The 26,305-nt window shown below is 43.1% G+C and overlaps 2 protein-coding genes across 2 annotated transcripts; both read right to left on the bottom strand.

The window, feature by feature from the left end:
- Window positions 1-489: 489 nt before the first annotated feature.
- On the bottom strand, window positions 490-12,494 carry thbs1b (thrombospondin 1b). The gene is made up of 23 exons (XM_046373437.1): window positions 12,241-12,494; window positions 11,980-12,068; window positions 11,226-11,785; window positions 10,919-10,994; window positions 10,491-10,574; window positions 10,283-10,392; window positions 9,792-9,917; window positions 8,789-8,885; window positions 7,805-7,978; window positions 7,417-7,593; window positions 7,149-7,322; window positions 6,831-6,958; window positions 6,569-6,721; window positions 6,091-6,309; window positions 5,829-5,936; window positions 5,256-5,415; window positions 5,042-5,160; window positions 3,727-3,961; window positions 3,385-3,612; window positions 2,980-3,251; window positions 2,777-2,874; window positions 2,545-2,684; window positions 490-2,446 (listed from the first exon to the last, which is right to left on the bottom strand). Exons 2-23 carry the CDS (start codon window positions 12,041-12,043, stop codon window positions 2,439-2,441), a joined length of 3,510 nt encoding a protein of 1,169 aa, XP_046229393.1. The 5' UTR covers window positions 12,044-12,068; window positions 12,241-12,494; the 3' UTR covers window positions 490-2,438.
- A 10,912-nt stretch (window positions 12,495-23,406) lies between these two features.
- LOC124050934 (vicilin-like seed storage protein At2g18540) lies at window positions 23,407-25,765 on the bottom strand. Its single transcript, XM_046373920.1, has 2 exons — window positions 25,705-25,765; window positions 23,407-23,948 (listed from the first exon to the last, which is right to left on the bottom strand). Exons 1-2 carry the CDS (start codon window positions 25,763-25,765, stop codon window positions 23,407-23,409), a joined length of 603 nt encoding a protein of 200 aa, XP_046229876.1.
- Window positions 25,766-26,305: the final 540 nt, after the last annotated feature.

The following is a 26,305-nucleotide window of genomic DNA, read 5'->3' as shown; positions in this document are numbered from 1 at the left end:
ACTCTGTTTGTGATTTTGGGGAACTGGGCAATCAACTTACCTTCAAGTACACTATATAGACAAAAGTATTGGGAACTCCAAAAAGGGACAAAATGACATTGCATTCTAAACACACAGACAGCTTTGCAGCTATAACAGCTTCCACTCTTCTGTGAAGGCTTTCCACAACATGTTGGAGTGTTTCTGTGGGAATTTGTGCCCATTCATGCAGTAGAGCATTTGTGAGGTCACACACTGATGTTGGACCAAAAGACCTGGCTCACAATCTCCGTTCCAGTTCATCCCAAAGGTGTTTGTGTGTTTGTCCCAGTGGTTGTAGTGTAGTGTAAGTGTTGAGCATTGGGGCTGCAGTACATCTAATCAAAGCTGGTTGTGTTTGTGATGCATTCTGATTGGAAGTCATCCCCTAGCATGTGTTTACTGTAAAAAAAAATGATGCATTTCTGCATCATTTAAATAAGTTCTAGAGCAAAAGTACAGACATGCATGAGAATTTTAAAAACTATTTATTGTCTTGAAGTATGTAACAAAATATTCGCTATGAATAAAAACAGCATTTTGCTTTGTACAACTAAGAAAATGTTTACAGACAAGCAAAACTAATTGTACAAAAATAATAGTAACAATGATACACAATGACAAAGAAGGTAAAAATGATAAAGAACAGAACATCCTCACGTCAGTGTGCAAACCGTTTATACAGATGGATTTGTGCCCTTTAGTAAGGCAGCAAATCCTGATAAATTATTTAAATAGCATTAATCTACACACACACACACACACATGCACGCACAAATCAACCTCTCACAAACAGCTAAGACAAAACAGAACAATAATTTATCTGCTAAAAACAGCACTGGACATAGATGATAAAGCAAAATTATTTATAAAAAAGAAATCTCCCATTTAACTGTCATTTTAACTGGGGGTAGATCATGGGATTAGGAGTTTGTTGTGTTTCTAGATATGAAATGTCTTACTATTTACAGCTCATGCTACAGTAGCACTAAGATGCCCATCATTTCAAAGGAATATGAAAAAGTACTTAGGTTGTGTTTGATCAAATTGTACAACAGCAATGAGGTAATATTTGTACATCAATGATTAAATCAAAGGCACACAAGTCACATACACTTCATGCTAAATAGCCCTATCTGAAGAACACCTAACTGACTTTGTACAACGGGAGATGATAGACTCTGACAAGAGCAAGCATCCTGCGTCTGACACCTGGCAGTACCTGATTTTGGGTCAGTTTTTATTATGATGATGGATTTTTTTGTTTTGTTTTGTTTTTACTTTTTCAAAGCGTTCAAATTTCCTTTGCTGCCTACATTGTAGGCGAGAGTCAATAAATTACACGTATTTACAAATTTCTAATTGAAATCCTCAAAACCTGAGGGAGACAGATCTCTTCATTGACCAAGCTTTTCATGTAAGATATGGGAAGTATTTGGGAGGCAATACTGGCTCTAGCAATTTTCTGTAAAATATAATCCTCATCTTTTTCTTACTGGTTTGATATGGGAAGGATGTCACTTCCATCTCACCCTGAGAGTTGTTTAGTTAACCAGACAACATAAACAAAGTATGTGATACTTGAAAGTTCAAAAGATACCTAACCTAAATTTAATTTTGTATTTCTCTTCTCCGTAGCTCTTCTTTACAAAGATTCTTAGGTAGATGCTTAAAAGCACTTTCTTGTCCCATTCATTGCCAGTCTTCCACATGCAGCACATGCATGAACACAAACTTCCACAGCATCATGTTCCCCTTATTTCTAACTCACTCCAACCATTTTCTGAAGTCATAAGTCTTCAACAACAAAGACTCCTAAAAATCTTTCTGCTGTCTTCATCCTTTTAGTCCTCAAGAGTTGTATCATTCAGAATCTACATCCTGGCAGATCTAGTGAAGCAAAGGGAATATTTCAACAGTTTTTTTTTCTTTGGGATGTCCATCCAGAAAGCAAGGTAGAAAGGCACACGGGCTGAAGAAGTGATATAGAAAGAGAGAGAGATGTAAAGACTTGGAAGTGCATAGTTGTCTATGGGGAGTCATTCCCGCACAGAGATGAATGAGGTCTTTCAGAGAGTGAGAAAGCAGGCAGAGCTGGGATAGAAAGATGCTTGTATCCCACTGGCAAAGCTAGAGGGTTTGTTTTTCTTTTTCCCCAGCTCTCCCTGCTCTCGTGGATGCTAAGGGTGGAGGAGAAGGGGCTCTCTGATCCTCAACCGGCAGTCAACAGGTTGGTGCTATGCCCAAACCAGCTTCAAGCTACCCTGAGGCCGACCACATGCCCTTCGCCCCGTCCGAGTGTGCGTGCCGCAGAAGAAAGAATTGCGGAGATAAATCGGTCCCTGGACTTTGCATCAGAATATATAAGTTCATACTTTATACAAAAAGGTGCATTCCTCAGAGCTCCCTGCGCCGTGCATTTAGGCATCTGTTCAAAGAAAGAGACATAATCGAAGGAGTTGTAAATGGGCACCTCAGGGACATTGATCACATTTTAGTTTTGACGTATTTGACGTGAGCTCTTACCTCTGCATTCATACTTTAGGTCTGAGAAGTATACCATCTCTTGTGAGAAAACAAAAAGACCTAGCCTGCCGCCTGCATATGTCTTGTCGTAGATGCTACCAGAGTCTGCCATGATCTTCTTGCCCTCGTATATCACAACTCTGTGGGAACAAAGAAAACATAAAAATTGGTCAAGTCAAAAGCTTGGGATTTCAACATCAGGTGCATGTGTAATGTACACCTCTATGCGGACCTAATAAGTCCTGTTCTCGGTCTGTGGATCAGATGCCATCTGTAGGCAGTAAAATCTTTCCATCCAACATTCTTGGGGTCATGCCAGAGAGTGCGGACCTAAAGCATGGGGGAATAAACAGCCATGAGTTTATGTTTTTACACAACCCTATATTAAAATCAATTTGGGTGATAGAACCTCTAGAAGTCCACCAAAAATCTTACCTGTCCTGCTGTATTCCCTGTGTGCCAGAGGGCGTTCCTTAGGTGCTCTCCTGGGCCAGTGGTGGAGTTGACCACTTTAATGGACAGACCAGAGTAGCCCTGGGCCTTGGTAGGTTTATTCGACCAGTAAGTCTGTGTAATCTGCTTCCACATCACAACATAGAACCTGGAACTGGACTGGTAGCCGAACACAAAGCCGACATAATCATCATCCCTCTCTGTGTTGATGAAGAAAGTCCCGCTGAAGTCCACTGAATTGAACTCGTGGTAACCTGAAGGAAGAGTTGGGGATCAGAATTTCAATGTGGAATTTCAATTGAATAATAACTTAATGATTCAATGTATGCTCTTTGGGTACAACTGGGTGCATTTTGTAGACGATCACAACACAATCTTTTTACATACCAACAGCGATGCCAGGGTCACAGTTGACAGTCTGAACCAACTCTTTGCCCTGATGGCGAACAACCCAGTTAGGATCAATCTGCGAGGTGCCTTTGGGGTCGAGAGGAACCATCTGGAATTTGCGAAAGTCTGTCTCACTGATGTCAAAGTTCTCTGGACACACGTCGTAGATATCAGGTACGTTGTCTTGGTCAAAGTCATCTTTGCAAGCATCTCCACGGCCGTCACCTGGAAAATATACATATTTTTTACATTTCTAGACGTGCCATGAGCTTGCAGCTTATCTCTAGAACTGTTAATGAAAACCAAATTTTAGTTTAAAACGTGGTCCATTTTGCTCACCATCAGAGTCCACTTGGTCAGGGTTGAAGGCCAGTCTGCAGTTGTCTTTGTCATCAGGAATGCCATCATTGTCGTCATCATGGTCACAAGCGTCTCCTTTGCCATCCTTGTCATGGTCAGCTTGGTTGGCATTGGGGATGTATGGGCAGTTGTCCAAGTTGTTCTGATGGCCGTCCTCATCGATGTCTTGGTTGCTGTCACACTTGTCTCCCACACGGTCATCATCTGAATCAACCTAAAATAGTATGATGGTTTGGGGTCAAGAGTTAATATATGGCAAAAGTGTTTGTGTGCTAACATAGGTGAATAGGTTTGATCAGGCTTATTTGTTTTTACTGCAATATTTCCTGCTACCATTGTTCAGTCATCTCTCCTCTCCTGCTTTCATTATTAACTTTCCCTAGGCTGAAATCACTCTACCTCTGTCAACCTGCCAAGTTCAATTTGTCCATGATCTGTCAGCAGGTTTCAGCTACTTAAAGTCAAACATCACTCCACAGGTCTGTTGCTCCTCCTACTCCAATTTGCTAGTTGAGCACCTCTAGTCTACAGTGAAGGCCGAAGCCATGCTATCCCTAGACACACCCTGCGGCATTAATAAAGAGTAGAAGTAAGGGGGATGAATGGATGGAGATACAGGGTTTGAGCTGGGAAGGAACAGGATTTGAGTAAACATGTAGAATCAACAATTCTGCTGTCAAAGATCTCAATAAGACCACAACCTTTGAAGAGGGCATTTCTGTGCAGTTTTTGTAGTCTTTGGAACAGCAAGTAACATTGCCGTTCCATGTCTGGACTTGTCAGTTTTGGCCCTTAATTGCAGCATACAATTCACTCTTTAAAGACCACATCAGAGTATATTCAGACTTCCCCCTCCTTTCCCCATCCTTTTCCTGAGTCCCGTTGTTCAACACATTCCTGTTTCTCAGTCTTGCATGGCACAGGTGGACTGAGCCGGCCCGAGGTGAGCAGACAGGGCATGCACACAGCCCAGGGCCAGCCCATTCTTCAGTAATATCCAGCCTGGGGCCTCCCTCACATTAGCTAGCTAACGTCAATGGGCCATTGAAAGGACCCCTAGCCCCCCACCACGCCTTATTGAACTGATGTGCCCTTGAGCTGTATACAGGATTTATTCTACCTTTACATGGCGTGATAAAGCTTCACAGACAGCTACACAGGGCTAACCACAGAGACTCTGTCTCAATTGAAAGACAGATATATGCTGAGCTATAGAGAAAGGCAGGGAGATGAATGTGGATTATTGTTGGTGGGTGAGGTGGAAGGAAATGAGGATGTGTGTGTGTCCACACACCTGATCAGGATTATGTTCCAGAGGGCAGTTGTCACACATGTCTCCCACTCCATCCAAGTCTGTATCCCTCTGGTCAACATTGTACACATAGGGGCAGTTGTCCTTCTCATTCAGTATGCCTGGGGAATGAATGAAAACATATAATGTGGAAAAACATTATTTAATATCAAACATTATTTCATGGATCATTTTTATTTAAGTTACCAATCCTCACCATCTCCATCAATGTCCACAGCGCAGGCATCTCCCTCCCCGTTGTTGTCTGTGTCCGTTTGGTCTGGGTTACTATTGTAGGGGCAGTTGTCACAGCGGTCACCCACATCATCACGGTCATAGTCATACTGCCTGGGGTTGTACACGAATGGACAGTTGTCCTGTTTTAAAAAGACAAAGACAAAGGAGAAGAGTTGAGGATAGGTTTTCAGGTGCAGTGCTTGACATTTGCCATCTGAGCCTGAGCTGATCTATTTGCAGGAAGAGAGTGATGTAGAAGATGAAAAGCTCCTTTATTTTTAGGTCTTGTCCCAAATCTTATGTTGGGATTAACAAACACACAGTGCTGTCCCTTCAGAGCAGTACCTCAGTGTTGGAATTTGAGGTTTTGGCTCAGGCTGAGGAGAAACATTTCCTTTCCTGCTGAGCCTCCCCTCCCCTCCCCTCCCCTTCCCTCCCCTCCCCCCCTCTCCACCTGCCCTTCTCTTATTAGAAAGCATGAATGATGAATGCAAAAATCACAATCACAGAACACACACACACTCCCTTGTCCACTGGCCATAGTGTCACTTACCCTATCATCAGGAATGCCATCATTGTCGTCATCATTGTCACAAGCATCCCCAATGCCATCCTTATCATAGTCTTCCTGCCCAGAGTTGGGAAGGTTGGGACAGTTGTCCTGCATAACAGACATAATAAGTGAATTAAAAGATTATACCAAACACTGATGCAGTTTGACTTTAACTTTACAGAAACTGTTATTTATTAAGGTAACTTTGCTTCACAGAACAGCCCTCTTTTTATCATAGCCTTGCTGGTTCACCACTGTGTACCTTTTTGCAGTGGTAGGTGGCATTCTCCACACAAACCAAGTCAGCATTGGGCCATCCATCCAGATCTGTGTCCTCTCCACAGATATGGCCGTTGCCAGCATAACCCGGCTTGCACTCGCATCGGAACATGGGATCGGCAAAGTGTCCGAGGTAGTTACAGCGAGCGTTTTTGTTGCAGTCATGGCTTCCATCAAGGCAGGGATTGCGGGGTGTGCACACCTGTAGAGAGAAGGAGGAATGAATAGTTTGAACAAACAGGTTGGCTGCGTATAGTCCACATTCATGACATTCTGTTCTTAGAAAAGACTGACATTCATTGCATCAAATGGCCATGGTCCTCAACCTGGAAACACAAGTGTACTTGTACCTTACACTAATAATTCCTGTTACCAGTATTTCTTTATCATATGTTTCATCAGCTGTCTCAGAGCCTTTACGTTTTGCTGTTCTCTGCTTGCCTGCACTGGATGGTACTCACCTGTTTCTTTGCAGCAGCCTGCTCCACACCTTTCCCAAACGGCTGGGATCCTGAGTAACGAGGAGGGCAGGGCAGACAGTTGTAGCCCGGATCTGTGTTCTCACAGCGGTGCACACCATTAAACTCAAAGCAAGCATCTGGGACCTCCTTGCACTGTTTCGGAGATAAAAAGAAAAACCATGAAACTGCAGACTCGGTAGACGTTCATATAATTATGTTTGTAGCTGACAAAATCATAACACAAGTTCTAAGGAATTTTTACCTCATCAACGTCTTTACATTTGATACCATTGCCAGTGTAGCCAGCTGGGCACTTTCCACACTTCCAGGAACCGTCAGGAAAACTGGTGCACTTGGCTCCAGCAAAGCAGGGGTTAGACAGACACCCATCTGAAAAGAGCAATGTTGGTTCATTACAAGACATCAACTACAAGATCAAAGTTATCTTTCAAATGTCCCACTCAGTAATGATCCCATTGTGAGGAAAGATCTCAGTGTGAAATATTATGATTAAATAATTAAAACTTACAATAGAGGAAGGTACTCAGGTACTATGATAAGTTAAAGAAAAACGCCTCACCGACTGGACAGGCTTTCTTGTTGCACATCTGGGTCTCTTTGGCATCACCAACACACTCTTTGCCACCGTATTTTGGTGTAGGGTCATTACACAGGCGTTTGCGAGTCTGGACACCACCTCCACAGGTGAGAGTGCAGGTGTCCCATGGTGACCAGGGTCCCCAGTTGCCATTGACTGAGGGAGACACAAGGAGACCATGATTAATTTCTATCCTTGATGTATGCAAAGCAGAAATGCGTTCAGGCAGTCGAAAGATGGTGGGACTCACTCGGGCAAGGAGACTTCTGACACTTCTCAGTTTGTCGGCCTTCTCCCTCACAGTCCTTGCCTCCAAGCTGAGGCGTGGGGGAGTTGCAGAGGCGGATACGGGTGATGACACCAGCGCCACAGGTGACAGAGCAGGATGACCAGGGTGACCAATGGCTCCAGTTGCCGTCCTGCTTGACTGAAGGCCACAAATAAATGTCAGAGGTCAGTAACCAGGAAGCAAATATTGGATCGTTGTGACACTCTATTATACATTATAGCACGTAGATGGTGGCAGGCTAGTGCATCTCAAAGTGATATCACATATAACTACATGTAAATCAAGCTGGCTGCTTAAGAAGATCCACTCATTCATTTGTGTTTGGTTGATGGGTGTCGTGTTAACTCACAGCGCTTGTCACACTCCTGAAGGTAGCAGTCGCGGGTCTGCACAGAGGTGCCCTCACAGTTGTTATTGATACGGTCGCAAGAGCGCCCACGCTGCTGGATGCCCCGCCCACATGACACGGAACAATGGGTCCATTCAGACCAGGGCGACCAGCCGTCCTCTGCATAGTCGCTCGCTGAGCAGGAGGGAGAGGGAGAGAATATGAGAGAGAGGGGAAGAGGGAGACAATAAAAGAGCTATTCCAGCGAGACAGCACCCCCTCACAAACACCCAAAGCCTAAATGAGGAGGGAAAGTTCTTAAAGCGAAGGGCTAATGGTGTGGATTTAGCTGGGACTTAAACAGAGAGAAGGCCCTCTGTTGAGAGGGAGGGCAGAGACTAACACACTGAGAGAAGCTGGAGAAATAGAAAGGGCCACTGTCCTCAGGATGTATAGGGATGCCCCACTGGCTTATGTTTTCCCAAAGAGGAAACAGATTTTACAAACATGGCCCTGGGTGTGTAATGAGTTCAACAAGTGGCTGAGGTCTGGATGAATTAGGTTTATTTAGGTTCTAGGGAAGCACTGCAGCCAAGTCTGCATAGGTATGAAGAACATGTCATTTGTCCTCATGTAGAAGATGGCTTCACTATGCAGCCAACCAATTTTCCATTACACTTTAACCAATTTGGCAAATTACAGCCATTTTAACTTGAAGATTCAAAGATGTTTTGGAGCACAAAGTGCCAGTGTTCCAAACACATAAGCACCCTTTCATTTCCTCGGATGTTATTCCAGTTAAATCATTTCTAAAATTAACATGCTTTCTCTTGAATAAATGCTTTTATATCAAAGCTGCGTCTGTTGGTTGGAACATTTACATTCAAGCTTACATGGGACATTTATACAGTAGACTATAGTGTAGGTTTACATGATTGTAATTACTGTGTACTTTCATATGTGATGCTAACAGTGAGTTGGGCATTAGAAAACAAAAATGCTTACGTGTTCCACAGCGTGGACAGCACTCCCCATCAGGAACAGTAGCATTGGCACAGGGGATCAGGGGACAGGAGATCTTGCGGCACACAGTAGCAGAATTCTGCAGAAGCACAGGGATCAAATGTATGGTAAAACATGTGTTCACATATAGGGATATCGCTCAAATGTTTTTCTTTCAAATTATGTCCAGGTGCTGGATTAAATCCCAAGTTCCAAATGGAGTTATTTAAATTAGTGTTGTGCGGTAATTTTTTGTCCAAGTCTCAGTCCAAACAACAGACTTGTTAAATTCTCTGCTCAACATCTGAGTTTTCTCAGATTTACCCTGCCAGAAAACCTAAAAAGCTGAATTCTGGCTGAGAACAGGAACCCCCGCAGACAACCACCTGCCCACTGGGTCAGGGGAGGGTGGGAATGAGACCAAGAACCTAATAATAGAAGTCCGTTTCACTGTGGAGCCGGACTGGGCACTGAGCTCCAAACAAGGAAAGCCGGCCTGCCAGCACAACCTGTGCGGGTGCGCTGTGAATGACTCAGGCATAACAACTGCCTCTAACTATGCGTGCTATTGTTCTCCCTCCCGGATCTGACCACTGACAGGGAAGAAAATGGGAAATAGGGACAGCTAGTAGAAGAAGAAATCAGGAAATAATGCAGGAATCCCTGCAAGTATTTTCCACGCAGAGTTCATCTTGTCTTTCCACTTGTCAGAGTCAAGGTCTTGTTTTTAATTATGGGCAATGCATCATTTGAAGTCTGGTCAAGTCCCGCTAGACCACATTCAAGTTGAACTTCTGACAGCAGACCTCTCATTACAACAGAAAAGGCTGTTGGCCTTCTGCCAGGCCTTCACACCACTAATTACTGACCAGATCAGGCGAGCAGTGGTGAGTGTGTGTGTGTGTGTGTTGTTACGTTTGTGTTTGCATGTGTGTGTGCAAGTTAAAACACGTCTGATCAAAGAGTGAATCACCTCACACGCGTGTTTAAGTGCCTGAGGTCTCACCTGACAAGTGCACTCGGTGCAGTCATCCACGGTCCACTCATCTGTGTTCTTGTGCACAATGCCGTTGTGGATGCAGACGCCGCTATGGATACCAATGCGGTTCTTAATCAGCTTGTTCTCATCCGTCTGTGGGCAGGTTGTAGGAGAAACGGGCAAAACAGAGATATCGTTTATTGATTATTTGGATCCCAATTTTTCTTTATCTTGGGAGAAAAAAACACTTTTACTGTGTGCTATGTTAAAATCAGAGTTATTCAAAATGCATAATGGTTCAACAGGCTCCTTTGTTTTCTTCTTCTCTCAGCTGAAGATAAAGCATCTGCCCAGAGTTATTTTGCTGGACAACTGTTCACAGGTGTTGATGGCAACCCAGAGACCAGACAAAACACAAACACACACAACCAGGCAGGCAGACAGGCAGGCAGACAGGCAGACAGGCAGACGGTCTCCTGCACTCTGCCACCAGACCATCTGGTGGGTTTCCTCCTTACCAGCTGGCGGAGTTCATTGGACAGCTCCTTGACCACCACTCCGAGGCCCTTCAGCTCCTTAAACATGCTGATGAGGTCCTCACAGGAGAAGCCACAGACCATCTGCAGGTCTTCACCAGAACAAAAATACATTAACTGGCAGTGAAGGTGAAAGAAAATCATCACTGTGAGGCTGATCCAGAGCCGTCAGTAAGTGTGCAGTGTTTACCTTTGGTCTTGTGTCCAGTGTATTCTGTTCTGATGGCTGAGGAGCCGTTGAGATTCTCCAGGATCATGGAGTCAGTTGTCATGGCTGAAAAAAAAAGAACAGCAATCAAATCACAAATCTACACACTCATATAGTTGGTTTATAAATGAGGAGTGATACTCTTCTTCAGATGTTGCACATCCCACACTGCTATAAAACATTATGAAAAGAGATAAATTAACGCTACGCAGCCCAGAGAACATACTGTGAAACCACAGTCCCTTTGGATATTTGTCAGCATTCCTGTGTGACAACAGCCTCACAGGGAGGGTTTTATGCACAAATCGGCAGGCAAATGAAGCATATGCGCATTTCTTTGATAAGGATTTGCCAGGACTTGGCAGCACACGAAGCAGATGAGTAAACGCGCAGGATATGTCATTACTCACAGCTTTGGCACCCTTTGTTGCGGAGGATGGCGTCCAGCGTTGTTCCAAACACAAACCGTACGTTTTGCAGCACCCCCTGCAAGCATCAAAGTTCAGTTTACGCTCTAGTGAATAAAACCGCTAATGATGGCATCGCACTACAGCATAAAATCCTGCAACACGTGTGTTTACGCATTAGGAGTATTTACATATTAAACACAAAAAATCTTCACATTAAAAAGAGACGTGGCTGAGTTGCCTCGGAGAAACAAACATGAATCGTAAGTTTAAAAGTAAATCTGCTGTCTGTAATGGCCCGTGCTCTCACCATGAACCTGTCTTTCACGGCTCCCTTGCCAATCCTGAGCCGCGCGCTGGCTGGAGTGTCGAGGGTCAGGATGCTCTGGATGGGCGCATCCAGCTCTGCGGTGTTCACCTCCTCGCATCCCGCGTACAGCAGCGCCCGGTCCTCCTGCACGAACAGCGTGATATTCTTCCAGTGGCCCGTGGCCAGATCCACATCTTCAATGGAAACCACCTGCTGCTTGTTCTCGGTGGAGAAAACTATGTCCAAGGTGTTCGCCTTGCCGTTGGAGACGATCTCAAACACGGGTCCGGAGCCGTCCTGCTTCTCCACGGTCAGGAGGCTTCCCCTGGTGCGTTTGAACTGCTTGAAGTTGAGCAGGAGGAGGAAGCCCCTCTCGGCGTGGATGGAATCGATCAGGTCCCTAAAGGCGATCTCGGGGACCGGGGGGATCAGGTCCGGGTTGAGGATCTTGTAGGCGGGGCTGTACGGGTCGTCTCCTTTCACCAGAGTGACCCCGTGGTTCTTCTTGGGGACTTGGACGAGTTCAAACAAGTCATAGACGCTATTGTCGTCCCGACTCTCTGCGGGTGAATAATAATAAGGGGTCAGCCTTTGTCTGGCAGCGCACTGGATTTCTGTTGTTTTCACTTTCAGTGCGCTACTGCTACTTTTTAAAACCAAGCCTGACTCTCATAATAAATCAAGTTTCCGGCCTGAAAAGTAATAATGTGAAAAGCCTCACAGGTTCAAGTTGAATCAGTTGAGCCAAACTCACCTGCGACTCTCGCACCCTCGCAGGTCCACAGCATCAGTAGCAAAAATATTCCTGTCAGCTTCATGGTCAAACACCAACCTGCTGCCTGCGACAAATCAGGACAAAAACACAACTATCTGACCATTTCTAACATTAAAATCAACAAAGTCAGCGTGCAACAGGTTGAAACATAAGAAGAAATTACAGCTGGTCGCAAATCAGTAATTAAAGTCAGGGCAGCTGCAGAAACAGTCACGTTTCGCAGAATATTTGTCACTCACCTTAACGAAAACAGCAGCTCAAACAACACAATAAAATCCCGCAAAATATGTAGAAATCCAGCAATAATCCTCAAGAGCGGATTTATGGCGAGTTATTTGGAAAGAAAAAAGTTCCAGGCTGAAAAGTTGGGAAATTAAAAAAAATCGTGCGTGTTTTTTTTTTATTTGTTTTTATTTTTCTTTTTCCTTGATTGAAAACTTGTCCCTGCTGATATCGACGGCTAAAAAACTCCCTTTTAAGCAGAGGGGGGACAAAGTGCTATTTAAATAGTTTGATGCCATTCCTAAGAAGTTGCCTCGTCCAATCACGGTGAGGGGAGAAAAAGGGACGAGCTTATCCTCTTAAACCTAGCAAAGGGAGAGAGAGGGAGGGAGAGAGAGAGAGAGGGAGGGTGAGAGAGGGAGAGAGAGAGAGGGAGGGAGAGAGAGAGAGAGAGGGAGGGAGAGAGAGGGAGAGAGAGAGAGAGAGGGAGGGAGAGAGAGAGAGAGAGAGAGAGAGAGAGAGAGAGAAGGAGAGGGAGAGAGAGAGGGAGACGCTCTCCACTGCGGGCTGCGGGACGAGGACTCCAGCTTCAGTGAGTTGCAGTCAGACTTTTAATGGACCAGTGTTTCCTCTCACAGCGTCCATCCATCCATCGGTCCACACACACATTTCCACCTCACAGACTCCCATAAGTACACAGCAAACTGCCGCAGAACTCCTTAGATGTTCCGGTGGTGCACTGTGCCTGTGGCCCATAATTCACAATTTACTTCAGGTCTTTACTTTTTCCAGTGCTCAGTATCAGCTTATTTCATTTGAACCAACCTTCATGTCTAAAATGTTCCCCTAATAGACACTATATCATCTCCGTATCTATGTTATTTAATTACTACTCCTCATTATTGCTTAGACTGTTTAGAAAAACTGCATTGTTTTCATGTCAAACAGGTTATTTTTCTGGTCTGAACCGTAATAAGCTTCAATGCTGAGTTTCTGTGTTAACGTCAGCTCGTTGCAGTTCCACCTCCAACCGCTAGAAGCCGACATGAGTTCACTGGAGAGGCGCCTCAGGCAGCTCGAGGTGGAGCTTGCAGCACACCTGAGGTGACATTCAGAATTTCACTGTTTTTGCACAAAAGAATAACTTAAAGAAGTCTGTGAAAACAGTGACAGTGGCGGGACATCCTGCAGAGCAAGCATCATTCCTTATTATTATGTGCCCTTGAGGAAGACACTCAGGTTCTGCCAAAGAAGAAGAAAAGATCGGAAAGTTGAGCAATTTCTGCCACTTTATTCACACTTTTTAATCAGACATTTGATAAGATGGTGACGTCTCACTCTTCACTCAATCTGACAGGACCATAATATTTCCCATTTAGAAAAACATACATATTAAGACTTAAAGAAGAAAGAGCAAGAAGTGCTTTAGATATGTGACATATCTGACCTCCTGGTACTGGTAAACAAATCCACCTTTGACAGGTAAGAAACCATATCTTTTGCCTTTCACTGACCAATAGAAATTCAAGCTCCTCTGCTGACACGTAGCAGCGTCATTTATCTGCTCGATGCACATGTCTTTATGTGTAACACGACAGGTTTTGGAGCTACGAGTTTCTCAGACATGTGTAGTGGTGGAGCTGAAAGCTGGGTCCTGGGGATGGGAGCTCTACCCCGAGGGGTCCTGAGGTCAGAGCTGAGCTGACTCCTCTGGTGCCTGTGAGTCTCTGCCTCTGATCAGGACCCTTGACGGAGACTGTAGGTAGCTTGTTTCATCCTGTGGAGGCTACACCGTCAGGGCCTCAAGGTGCCAGGACCGTTGGCTTGTCTACAGCACAATATGAGAATGAATAACCACAAAGCAAATGGACTCAGGTTTGAGTGATGCACGACCGGGGGAACTTGTTTAAGCTCATTTAAGACTTGTGTTAGTGGTTATTTTGTAAGCTCAGCCTGTGGAGTAGAAAGCACATGTGCAGAAAAATGAGTGTGCTGCTGTTTTTGGCAGGAGAAAATATAAATAACAGGATCAAGGGGAAATTTGTCTTAATGCACACATGCTGCCACACACATTCGCTGAGGACTGTTGGTGTGTAGACGTGAACATGTACAGCAAACAGGCATGTGTGCATGCAGCAGCAGCAGCCGCTTCTTCTTTACTCTTTTCAGTTTCTTTCCTGTTTTTACTACATGGCCTGAAGGGAAAAAGGGAGCAGAGAGGAAAGGAGAGGATAATCAAGGAAAGAGGGAGAGTTATGAGAAAATGAGAGGAGGAATGAGGAAAGAAGATGAGTAACAGAAAGAGAAGAAATAATAAAAAAAGAGGGAAAACACAAGGGAAGAAGAGGAAAGGAAAGGAGAGAAGAGGAGCAACCAGGAGAGGAGAGCAGAGGAGAAACAAAGCGAGGACAGTGAAGGAACAAAAGAGGTGGAGAGGAGAGATGGGGAGAATAGGGACAAGGAAAGAAGAGGAACAACGGGAAAGGAGAAGACTAATGGGGAGAGGACAGAAGAAATGAGGAAAGGAGGATCAAGGAAAGAAAAGGTGAATCGTGGAGACGACAGCAAAAGACAAGACAATGGAGATGAAAGAGATGACAGGAGAAAAGATGGAGCTGGGAGGCAAAGAAAGGAGAGTCAAATCAATGAGAGGACAGAGGAGAAACAGAACAGAGGAGAGAGAAAACAAACCGGGAACGTTGGAGTAGTGAGGAGAAGCGAAGGGAGGCGAGAGGCAAGTAAAAGAGAGGTGCAACAGGGAGAGAAAAGAATAAACACCAGCAGAGGAAACAGAGTGTATACACTTGCAGATGCATGTCATTTCACATCCCAGTCACCTAGTCAGTTCCAGGTGCAGGAAGCCAGTGAGGAACATTTTGCAACAGCTGACTAAACGTTCCTTAACACCCCGTCCTTCTGTCTGTCTTGTTGCTGAGCTTCAGGGTCATGGCAGGTCATGACCAGGTTTTGCTCGCAGGCTCCGGGCTGAATCAACATGTAGCATCAGAAAGCTGATGATTCAAGGGTTGGAAATGATAATCAGCCGTTAAAGTCGGATTTCCAGTCATTTGTTGGTCATGATGTACATGTGAAGAAGCGTCATATTTCTTTGTTAAAATGCAAATGAATTTGGCAAAGTTCACTTCATCCCCCCATAACCACATTTGGGTTGTCACACTTTTACCATCTGTGATTACAACGGGAAGGGAATGTAGCCTGCTAAAATTATTCCCACGCCCTTCTTGCAATAACTACTAAGAATATGACAGGGGGAATTTGCTCCTGTCGGCAGCTCATATTTACAGTAAATCCAGTATGGCTTGATCTCTGCATTTGCTCTTCTCTGCTCCGTCACCATCAGACAGCAGACTTTCTGTATCAGGGCAGAGAAAGCATTCAGAGCCAACAGGAAAACAGGGATAATTTCCGCTCTTTCTGTGTGGAGTAAAAGTACAGACTGTCCAGAAACTGTATCAGCGGAGGGGTAATTTATTTATCGAGCAAAAAAGCAAAAAAATGGTGAGGATTAGCATTTGATAATCAGCATTTGCTATCTTTGGATTTTTTCAATGTTTGTGTGTTGAAAAGCAAGTTGAAGTTGGTATTTGTGTGTGTGTTGTGTTTGTTGGTCCTGCTTCTTTTGCCACCCAGTCTCCATGGTAGAGAGGAGGTCGTGTGGCTCAGGTTCTACCTGTCTGCCTACACCTGAAGCTGTCACTTTACTTCAATTAGTCATCGAAATTTGCATTCACTGTGATTTTTTTGCTGGTCTACTCTGTATGCATGATGTTTATTTCATCTCCTGGGGTGTCAGAGAGTGTTTGCTCTAAAGGTTGTATAACCACCTCAGACAATCTGTGATTCCAAGCTTTACGAATTAAGTTGACTTGAATTAAATCATTTAATTGTTTAATGTGCAAATTATAACATACACGTGGCATAGATTTTATCATGCACCCGTGTCAGTAAGGGTCTGGACACGGTCCGAAAATTATGACTGGTAGAAGAAGACAAGCAGTGAGAAAATGCACCTTGGATAAAGTATACATTTTTTTTCTGAGATTTTATCCAAAAATGAACCAATGAATCAGAAAAACAGTCGGCAGGTAAACTGGTGAGGTGAGGTGTTATACTACCCATGCAGCTGAACACAGGTGCTGAAGTGTGTGTTTGTTGTTCAGATGGGTGAGACTCCTGCCTGGGGTCACACACTCCCATGGGAGATTAATGGTGTTATTGCTCCATTCATAACACCCAGACAGACAGACACACACACACACACACACACACACACACACACACACACACAGCACCAACCAACCCTCTGTGTCTTTACGGTAATTAAACAACACAAAGCACACAAAACACAGCACTTCAATGGCCATAATTATGCCTATCTACGTTCTCTTTAATGCAAAAAACTTGCTAAGCATTCCTAATGTGTGCCACTTTTATTAGAAAACCCTAAACATTTTTGGTTTATATTTCTGAACAATTAAGTGACTGTTCTGCACCTTCAGCCCATATGGGACAGAAGCAATCAGATCTGATGCATTCTCGAGCTCAAAATCAATTTTCCGGCAATGCAGACCCACAGATGAGCACCTGAGCAAATACCTAATGAAAAACTTGTAGGAGTGTTCACTCATGACATTACTGTGCCGGAGCCAGGACCATTAGCAGGGTCCTGCATGTGCACGGGAAAAGGCACTGGTTGCCACAGGCTCAGTCACTGTGTGATTTCTAAATATCTAATAGTGTCTAGGAATGTACATTTGATCCAGTTCCATCTCCAGCCCATTAGGAGGTCACGGCGTGCCAGCTTCTTTTCATGGGCTTCCATGGACAATGTAATTTGCATTCCAGAGCTCAGCGGGCTGGGGAAAAAAGACGTTTGGGTGTTCTGAATCATCTGATATAATTGCTGCTGAGAGCGTAACTGCCGATTCTATTTAATTCTACTGGGGTCTCCAGTGAAATGTTTTCCCCAAATTTGGCGAATTAATACAGAGGCCTGTCTTGACTATCAGCAAGTTGTTGCAGCTGTTAACCAGCTGTTTACTGCTAAAAAAAGAAGAAAAAAAAGATGCTCATAACAGTGGCCTGAATGGGCTGCTTGTCATGTTGATTCATCATACACTGAATTCATTAAATATTAGGATTGCATGCTCTTTTAATCAAGTGCAGTTATGTTGTGAACCCACGATCCTTATTTACTTCACTTGTAACTGAATTATTTCCCGTATTAAATCCATCTCTCAGGAGGAGATGCTGTTAAACAGGAGCAGACATTTTACAAGTCTGATTTTGAAACTTTAACAGAAAGTTTCTTAAAACTTTTTTGTCAGAGTTTGCTTTAGATACACACCATAGCCTGCCGATGGAGTAGGCAGGATAAATCTGAAGCCGGACCCTTCCTTTGTTTTGACCAAGCTAAGAGTCTACACTCGTGTCTTTGTGAGGCCGAGCTCAGCCACAGTCATGCTTTGAGCTAAATGCTGGCAGACTCGCCACAACAAAGCTAACGTTACAACTGATGTTTAACAGGCATAATGTTTACCTTAGTTTAGCCTGTTGGCATGCTAACATTGGCTAATTAGTACGAGACACAACATATAGGTGAGGTGGGAATGGTGAATGAATATTAAATGCACAGTATGTAATTTTCTGTCAAGCAGTACAAACAAAATACAGTACGTAGTTTGATCACATAGTGGAACAGCTTGGGATTATGGGAGCGGTTGTCTTCATTGTAAAGCAACCACCAAATTTACCTTCAGAACTCAGGCAAAAGCATTCGCAGACTACATAGTGTTTTAAAGTTTTATTCACGTTAGCCGCACTTGTTCACTTCACCCTCTGATGGCAATCAACTAAAATGCATCGTCTGTTGAAAGTAGGCCTTTTCTGGACTGAATCTAACACATTCAATGATCAGAACGATGCCATTAGATAATCGATAAATAAACATCTATGGTAAATTAGTTTATTGTTTTGATTTTCCCTGTACTTGTTGTCTGGGGAAAATTACATCCTTAGGCTTAGTGCTTGTGTATATAATGCATGCCCCACATCTCACTTCCAGACACACACACACACACGCACGTGTCATGTTCAGGATTGCAAAAAGTAAAAACAGCATTTTTGTTACTATAGACATAATTTTGGGGGAATTTCAAACAGTGGTTATCCTTTACGGCTCCACACACATTCCTCCAGCAAACAAACACAAACCGTGGTGACCCTGAGCAAAAGCAGCAATAAACAATTGTCAACCGGCCTTATTTGGAGATATAGAGAGGTCACCTGCCATGTCCACATTCCTGACATACCTCTTTAGCATACATAAATATCCTGGGAGCCTTCTTCCATGTGCGCTGCCTGTTAATCTGTCCAAGAGCTGGGCAGAAATCACTCTGATTGCCTCTCAGCTCACTCAACACAACGAGAGGCACTACAATAGACCTCCTTGTCCTGCGTCATCAGTGAAAGCAAATCTGAGCTCATCAGGGATGTTTTCACAAAGCTGACTCTGATGGACTGTCGCGTTCTGAAGCAGCGCGGTCACACGGCATCGGAACAGCTTTGAACCGTGTTTGTTCCTGCACAGTTTGGAGCGACATAAATGTTGCTACATCCCTGAAGCATAGAGAATTAAAAATAAAAAAAGGGAAAGAAAAGAAAAAGAAACGCAGTGTTGAAACATAGACACTTGGGGCATGGACAAAAGAGCGGATCGGGTCCAGACCTGCACACAGAAAATCAAGCAACACACAAATTAGAAGAGTGTCTCAGTTGCCAGCAGTTACGGGCAACGGGTGTGGATCAGGACCTGGCAGCAACATGCAAAGACAAAAAAAATATCCTGTTAGTGAGGGCTTGTTTGCTCATCGCTTGCAGGTACGGGCACTCCACACCTGGCGCTATTTACAATTTGCATAACACCTCAGTGGTTTTATAGTAAAATCTGTCGTATGCTCCTGTCCTACAGTGTGTACTGAACCTGAAGTGGTTGGCTCTTCTTTGTAAACTAAGATTATTATGGGGTCTTCAGACTAAAGTGCACATCATTTCTCAGCAAGCAGCTTGTCCAGTTCTTGTTCTGTCTTCAGTATGTTTGGCAACTTTGCTGTCACTCTCTGATTGTTCAATCCCATTTCTCTGAGCGCTTTTTAATGATCTTTTTTGAGGCTGAAAATCAGTGAAAGTCGTCTTTAACAAACTCATCTTGGACTGGCTAGATGACTCATAAGATTCTGTATCATAGATCTCAAGAACTCTCAATCATCGTCTTTGTGTTAATGTTGCTCTGAAGAGGTGATTTCTGATTAATTGATTTGTACCACACCAGATTTCCATAACTAACGCGGTTTCTTTACAACCTTTCATTTGACCCGTCTGTGACCTCCCTGAGGGTCACAACTACCAGGTTAAGAACCTCCAAGTGAGACATCTTTCAGCAACTATTTAGTGCATGAGTGAACAACTGACGGTTCAGTGAGCCCTCTTCCCACCTGCTCACCCGAGAGCCTCCTATTTTAAGACATTAAGGTTCCGGCAGTCAAATCCTACAAATCCTGGTATGCAAAAATGATAAAATGTATAATTTGTTTGCTGCCCAAAACTGTTCGTTCATTCATATGACTGTTTTTCTGATAGTTTGTTTGGTTTTAGGCACAAATATTAATCCCTGGAGGGAATCAAGAATTTCCCTCCAGGGATTAATAAAGGAATTCTGATTCTGATTCTGATTCTGAAAGAAATTCTTCTTTAAGGTGAGGGGAAGATTATAGTCTGGATTATTTGGTGGCATCTTGGTGGGAAAGGGGATGTGAAGCACACACTGATTGTGTATGTGTTGTGTAGTTGGTTTACTCCTTACTGACAAGGGTAATAATCCAGACCTTAATGTCTGTGTTAGTAAACACAGGTCATTCAAAGCATTTAAACAAGTTAACTTATGCTGCTATTAATGCTTGTGAGGACAGCCATTCAATGTCATTCTGACATTATAGTAACAATAAACTTAATTATATAGCGCTTTTCAAAACAGTTTAAAAAAAAAAGAAAAGAAAAGCTTGGTCATGTTTGGTCTTGAGGAAGTGAAGAGAGGCTGAAACAGAAGTGATACGAATATGATCTTGTCTTTTAGTATTTGTAGCCAAGCAGCTGTGTTTTGTTCTATCTGGAAGCATTAGACAGTTTTTGGCTTAACCCAGAATACAATGAATTACAATAATCTAACCAAGATGTTATAAAAACATGAATGACCTTCTTGAGATCAGGTCAAATGTGAAAAGACATGACATTTGAGACACTGTCATTGATCAAATCTGATGTTAATTATATCATAAAACCAATACAACATAAACTGTAATATGGTTCAGTTTCTGGGAATTCAACTGACCATCCAAGCCTGCCTGCTACCTACATAGTTTAATACAATTAAGTGCTTATAATTTATAATTAGATATATTACATCAAAATAATTTTTATAAGCAGTTAATGTATTGTTGTTTATTTTTCCATTTCCTATAAAACCATATAGTAAATTATTGAGGTTGGAGTGAGTGTTGAGTGATGAACATCAGTGTGCAAGTAGAGATCAAATCTAAATTTATTTAATTTGATCCCAAACAAGCATTATATGATCACAATATAATGAAATGCTGATGTCAAAATAGCCTTTAAGTCCCAATACCAGACAAATAATTTATGCCTCAGCTTTTATTTTGATAGTGTGTTTCTACTTTTTACAACATACGTGCAAGCTGTCACCCTCCATTCAATATCAAGATGTTGATGGCTGTAGGCAACATCCTGACTGTCATGTTACTTCATGTTATCAGCAGGACGTTAGAGGTTATGTGTACATGTTCTGCAGTCTATTGCCTTTCCTAAAGATTCGTGTGAGGCGGGTTTCTGATGCTGAGAACCTCTCAGCGTGTTTGGTCTCAGAGAGAGAAATCCTTTGTTTACTAAATCCGTCCCACAAAACAGATGTTCACATTCACCGACGTGTTTACTTAGAGCTTCCCCAATTGTAGTTTCATGCTTAGTATTTAAACTCTCCGGCTTTCTTAGCATTAAAACTGCGCTCGATATAGGCGACCTTTTCCTAAGTTGTTGTTTTTGTCCTGACGAGACTTATTCAGCCACAGAAAGGAAAAGCAGGGCTCTGTAAAGCCAGTTTTAAAGATTTTGACAGTCATTGGAAGCAGCTTGTTTTTTTTTCCACAACTGTAACTGCTATTGAAAATTAAACAAAAACTGTTAGGTTGGCTAGCACCCAGGCTTAAGATAAAAAGATTAATCTGTGGTCTCCCACAACATTTAGAGAAAACTGGACTGGATTATTTAATAGCTCATAAACTGAATGAAATGACCAAACTGTCTATTGATGGTGGTGGAGGGGACTCAATTTGTGGCAATGCCAGATGTAAAAATAAAAATAATCTCAACTAAAACTAAAACTACTGTTTTAAGTCCATTTTAAGCCACTGGGGAAAACATGAACAAAGAGACTTTATTTGAAGAGGGGGTGTCTTAGTCTGACATGACAGGCTTTGTTCATGTCAGGTTGTCATACAGCTGAAAAGCAGACCCATAAAGAGGTCCGGATACTTTTGTCTATATTGTGAATGTTAAATATAAACTGCAACTAATGTGTTATTTTTACAAAATAATCCTCACAAACTTGCTCTTTCTGAACCCTTCAACCACATCAGACATTCACTTACTCCTGGATTAGATAAGTTTGCAGTAACATCTTCATGTTTATGTTTATCATGGATCAATGTTTGTATTCAAAAAAAAAAAAAAAACCCTACAGGAAACATTAAACTAGTTGTGAACTTAACCACTCAAATACTTCAACAACAGTGGCGGAATGTCACAACAGTAACGTCTCTTAAAATTACGTATTCCGAGGAACAACTTCTTATTTTGGCAAAGTGTAGGATTTTCCTGTCATAATAGCCTAAATATTTTCAGGAAATGTTATAACTAAGTCTCTCATCTTGAGTCAGACATGATACAAACCAGGCTTGTATCGGCCGCCGTGTTGATGAGGTTGCCTAGCAGACGAGGACGAACTTCAGCGTAACACCGGGAGCTGTTTCAGAGTTATGACCCCGGAGAAAAGGGATGGGTTGAGATGTTGACATGTACACAGTCCACCCTTGTCTTCTCTCAAAGATTAGAAAACAGAGGTTGAGTTTGAAATTCCACAGATGAACTTTATTTGAAGGCCTAATTGATGACATTGTGTGTTTAGAAAATAATTCAGATTTGCTGACCTGAATGCTATGCTAGTCTGGTATGTTTGAGTGCGTAAAGCTGCTTTTAATAACGCTGCTTTGTAACGACCAAAAAAGGCACCGACTGTAAAGCTGAACTTTGCCACGGGATTTGTTTGTTAATCAATTTGCAGTTGACATGATTTTTCTAATCCCTCGTGTCCTTAAGCAAGCTAAGCTAAATATTTCTTATATTTCTTATCACAGCAAATCAAATACATTTTTATTTAGCTTGATGGTCAGCCAAAATAAGAAGTCTGACATTTCAACTCTTCTAAGCATTTTTAACATGTCATAGATGTTGTTATTCTGATTATGAGATAACTAAGAGATCTTTAACATTTTCCCTCTCTGGATGTCAAGAAGAAATCCTAACCTTTAAATGACCATGACTCTTGACATTAATATTCCCTGTCGAGCACGTGAGGGAACCTTGCAGAATCGTCCGATTTTAAGCTCCTTAACATATCGGGGTCACTGAGAACATGTCAGGCAAGTTGACATTTCACTTTCACCTTCTGCAACCCCTCCTGAGGATATGTTGTGACACCCAAATGAATGTTTCTCTTGACATTTTGTTTTTACATGTGCTCACCTGACCGTGAGGCCCTCATATGTGACAGCAGTACATGTTTTCAGGTCATGATGAGTCTTCAAAATTCTGTTCTTTTCTTTTTTAAGGCATTAAAACACTCTTTTTTTTTGGTTCTTGTCCAGTCTCTATGGTCAGTCAGCCTTGAAGCACAAACAACACCACCTGTCTGGGTTGTGTTCCCCGTCTTTCAGGCCTTCTTAACATTTCTGCAGGCAGGAGTCAACCTCCTCGAGGTCATGAGTTCAGTGTGTCAGACTCACAACCAGTAGAACCAGCAAAGGTTATTTCATGTCAGACTTGTTTTCCTGCACCACGACGAGAACACAGCTGCGTCTCTGGCTGCTGTCTCTTGCTGCTGTCCCTTGCTGCTGTCCCTTGCTGCTGTCCCTTGCTGCTGTCTCTTGCTGCTGTCTCTTGCTGCTGTCTCTTGCTGCTGTCTCTTGCTGCTGTCCCTTGCTGCTGTCCCTTGCTGCTGTCTCTAGCTGCTGTCTCTTGCTTCTGTCTCTTGCTGCTGTCCCTTGCTGCTGTCCCTTGCTTCTGTCTCTTGCTGCTGTCCCTTGCTGCTGTCCCTTGCTGCTGTCTCTTGCTTCTGTCTCTTGCTGCTGTCCCTTGCTTCTGTCCCTTGCTGCTGTCCCTTGCTGCTGTCCCTTGCTGCTGTCTCTTGCTGCTGTCCCTTGCTGCTGTCTCTTGCTGCTGTCTCTTGCTGCTGTCCCTTGCTGCTGTCTCTTGCTGCTGTCCCTTGCTGCTGTCCCTTGCTGCTGTCTCTTGCTGCTGTCTCCTGCTGCTGTCCCTTGCTGCTGTCTCTTGCTGCTGTCCCTTGCTGCTGTCTCTTGCTGTACACCCCGATAAGCCTGAAGGTCATGGATCTGTTACTCACACTGGACTCTCTGAATCTCATTTCATCTGCTCATCAGTATCTGTAGCTCCTTGTGTTTTGGAAGCAGCTGCTATTTTTGGTTTGTTAAACTTTTTTTTTAAATTTTACTTGTTTATTCACTTCTGTTATATCAAAATCTACATTCACTGTTATAAACTGTTTGGTTAGTGTTTCCTGGGGAAGAAACAAATCCCTCGCTGAGCGGGAAGCGATGCATCTTACATTTTTGTTTGTTTGCCACTTAGTTATCATGAGCAGTTTGTTCTTATAAACAACAGACACACAAGCTTCCTGTACGATATTCATATTCATCAATTACTTTTCATAATAACTAATTATTTACCATCGCGAGGCCCGAATGTAATAAAAATGAGATAATCAGATGCCATATAAAACACCATAAGTTACATCTGACCTCAGTAAGATTGTGGTTTATAAGACAAAGTGTTGTCAGTCAAGGGAAACACGCATTAAGCTACAACTGCTTCGTATGAATTGTTGTATGGCATTCCTGAGAAATGCAAATAGCAAATATGTCTGGGTGGAGTCGCTCTAATACACAACACACAAAACCCATCAGAAACTCATTAATCCCTGCTGGTATGGATGCGGTTTTTGTGCAACAAATTTTACAGCCTTTGGTATCGTGAGTTCCTTTTCTTCTGCTGATCTCTAATTAATTTTGAAAAGACAACGCTTCACCAAAATCTATTTGCTTTAACTGTATTTACTCTTTTGCTCATCCTTCTTCCTTGAAAGCATTTTGCATGTTCCGACTCGCTCTTGGAAACCACCCAGCAGAATGTCTGTGGCCCGACACTGCAGTCCTTTGTTAATTAATGTTTTTTTTACACACAGTAATAACTTCTGAAGAGAGAGTGCTACTGTTGCTACTTGGACTGATGGCTGCTGTGGTAGAAGAAACCAGCAGTGACCTCAGTGTCCTGTGACATGTTTCAGGTGTCTGGATTGGAGTTTCTGTTCGCTGATGTCGGTTTTGAACACAGCTTGATGTTTAAAACCTGATACATTTAGTAAATTTAAATTAGTGTTCTGTTGATTCAGACCCTGTGCTTAAACCAGTCTATATCACAGTGCCTCTCTCTCTATCTCTCTGTCTCACACACACACACACACACACACACACACACACACACACACACTGCTAAAGTACATCTGCATACTTTGAGGAATTTTAGTTTTCCATCATACCTTGACTCTGTTTTACTTGACAAACCTGAGGGTGCACCATGACATGCAATCCTAATGCGATGTCGATCAAAGCCCCCTGAATTGAATCAAACAGCACTGGGACAGACTTTGCAGTATCACCAAATATCACATAACTGCCCAGAGAGCCAACATAATATCACATCTTTATCAAAGTGGTGATTCGAATGTCATATCATAATTAAGGTAACTCTGACATAACGAACGCAGCACAGGTCTTGCTGTCACAGGGTAGATCAGCACAGTGCAGCATATTTGTATTCATAACTGTTGGGCAACAGCATGAATGATTTGTAAAGGAAACATTTCATTCTTTGGAGTAACTCATTATGTTTTTCACATACCAGATGACAAAAACGTTTGGCATCATCTCCATTTTGTACAACTCCACTGTTTATTTGACCTTTTTTTTTCGCTGAGTGACCTAAGAGCTTGACAAATCAACCTGTGCACCATCCTCTGCGGCCTCTGCGGCGTCCGACCAGCCCTCACCTTCTCCGCAGGGGTCCCCTGAGAAGTAGCTGCAAAACAATCACTCTTCATGGTGTTCTGGCCCGGGCCCCAGCAGCAGCAGAATCCTGAATGGAAATGTCTGCAGAGAGAGCTGATGGCCGTGCGTCTCTGCTGCTGGAGTCAGAGGGGTCATGTTTGTGTGGGTATCAACAGGATTTACGGCACAATAGCAGTCAAGGCTTCCTCTTTGATCCGGAGGGTGTGACACAGGGCGCATGTTGAATTTGTTTCTGCCAGACTCCCCGTTGCTTTTCGTCAAGCCTCCTTAACAGGGCAGGAAGTTATTTTTAGTAGGGCTCCAATTGAAAAGGTAATTTGGTGTTTATTATTTTTCATTATGGGAGGGGTCTGTCAAATGCAGCAAATGTATCACACTCATGAGCACCATAATCCTTAAAGCAGTTTCCTACTGGAAACAAATGAGTTTGAAATGTGCACTGGACTTGAAGCAGCAGGGATTTTAACCGTCTGTGAAATAAAGAGGCTGCTAAACCAATATATGTTAAAGAGTTACGCAACGTAAGGAAGACATTTTCCACTGGCAAGCAAAAACAATGTGTGGCTGCGTTG

The sequence above is a fragment of the Scatophagus argus genome, chromosome 19 (genome assembly GCF_020382885.2).
Source record: "Scatophagus argus isolate fScaArg1 chromosome 19, fScaArg1.pri, whole genome shotgun sequence".
NCBI lineage: Eukaryota > Metazoa > Chordata > Actinopteri > Scatophagidae > Scatophagus > Scatophagus argus.
This window is presented reverse-complemented; position numbering and strand designations above follow the sequence as displayed.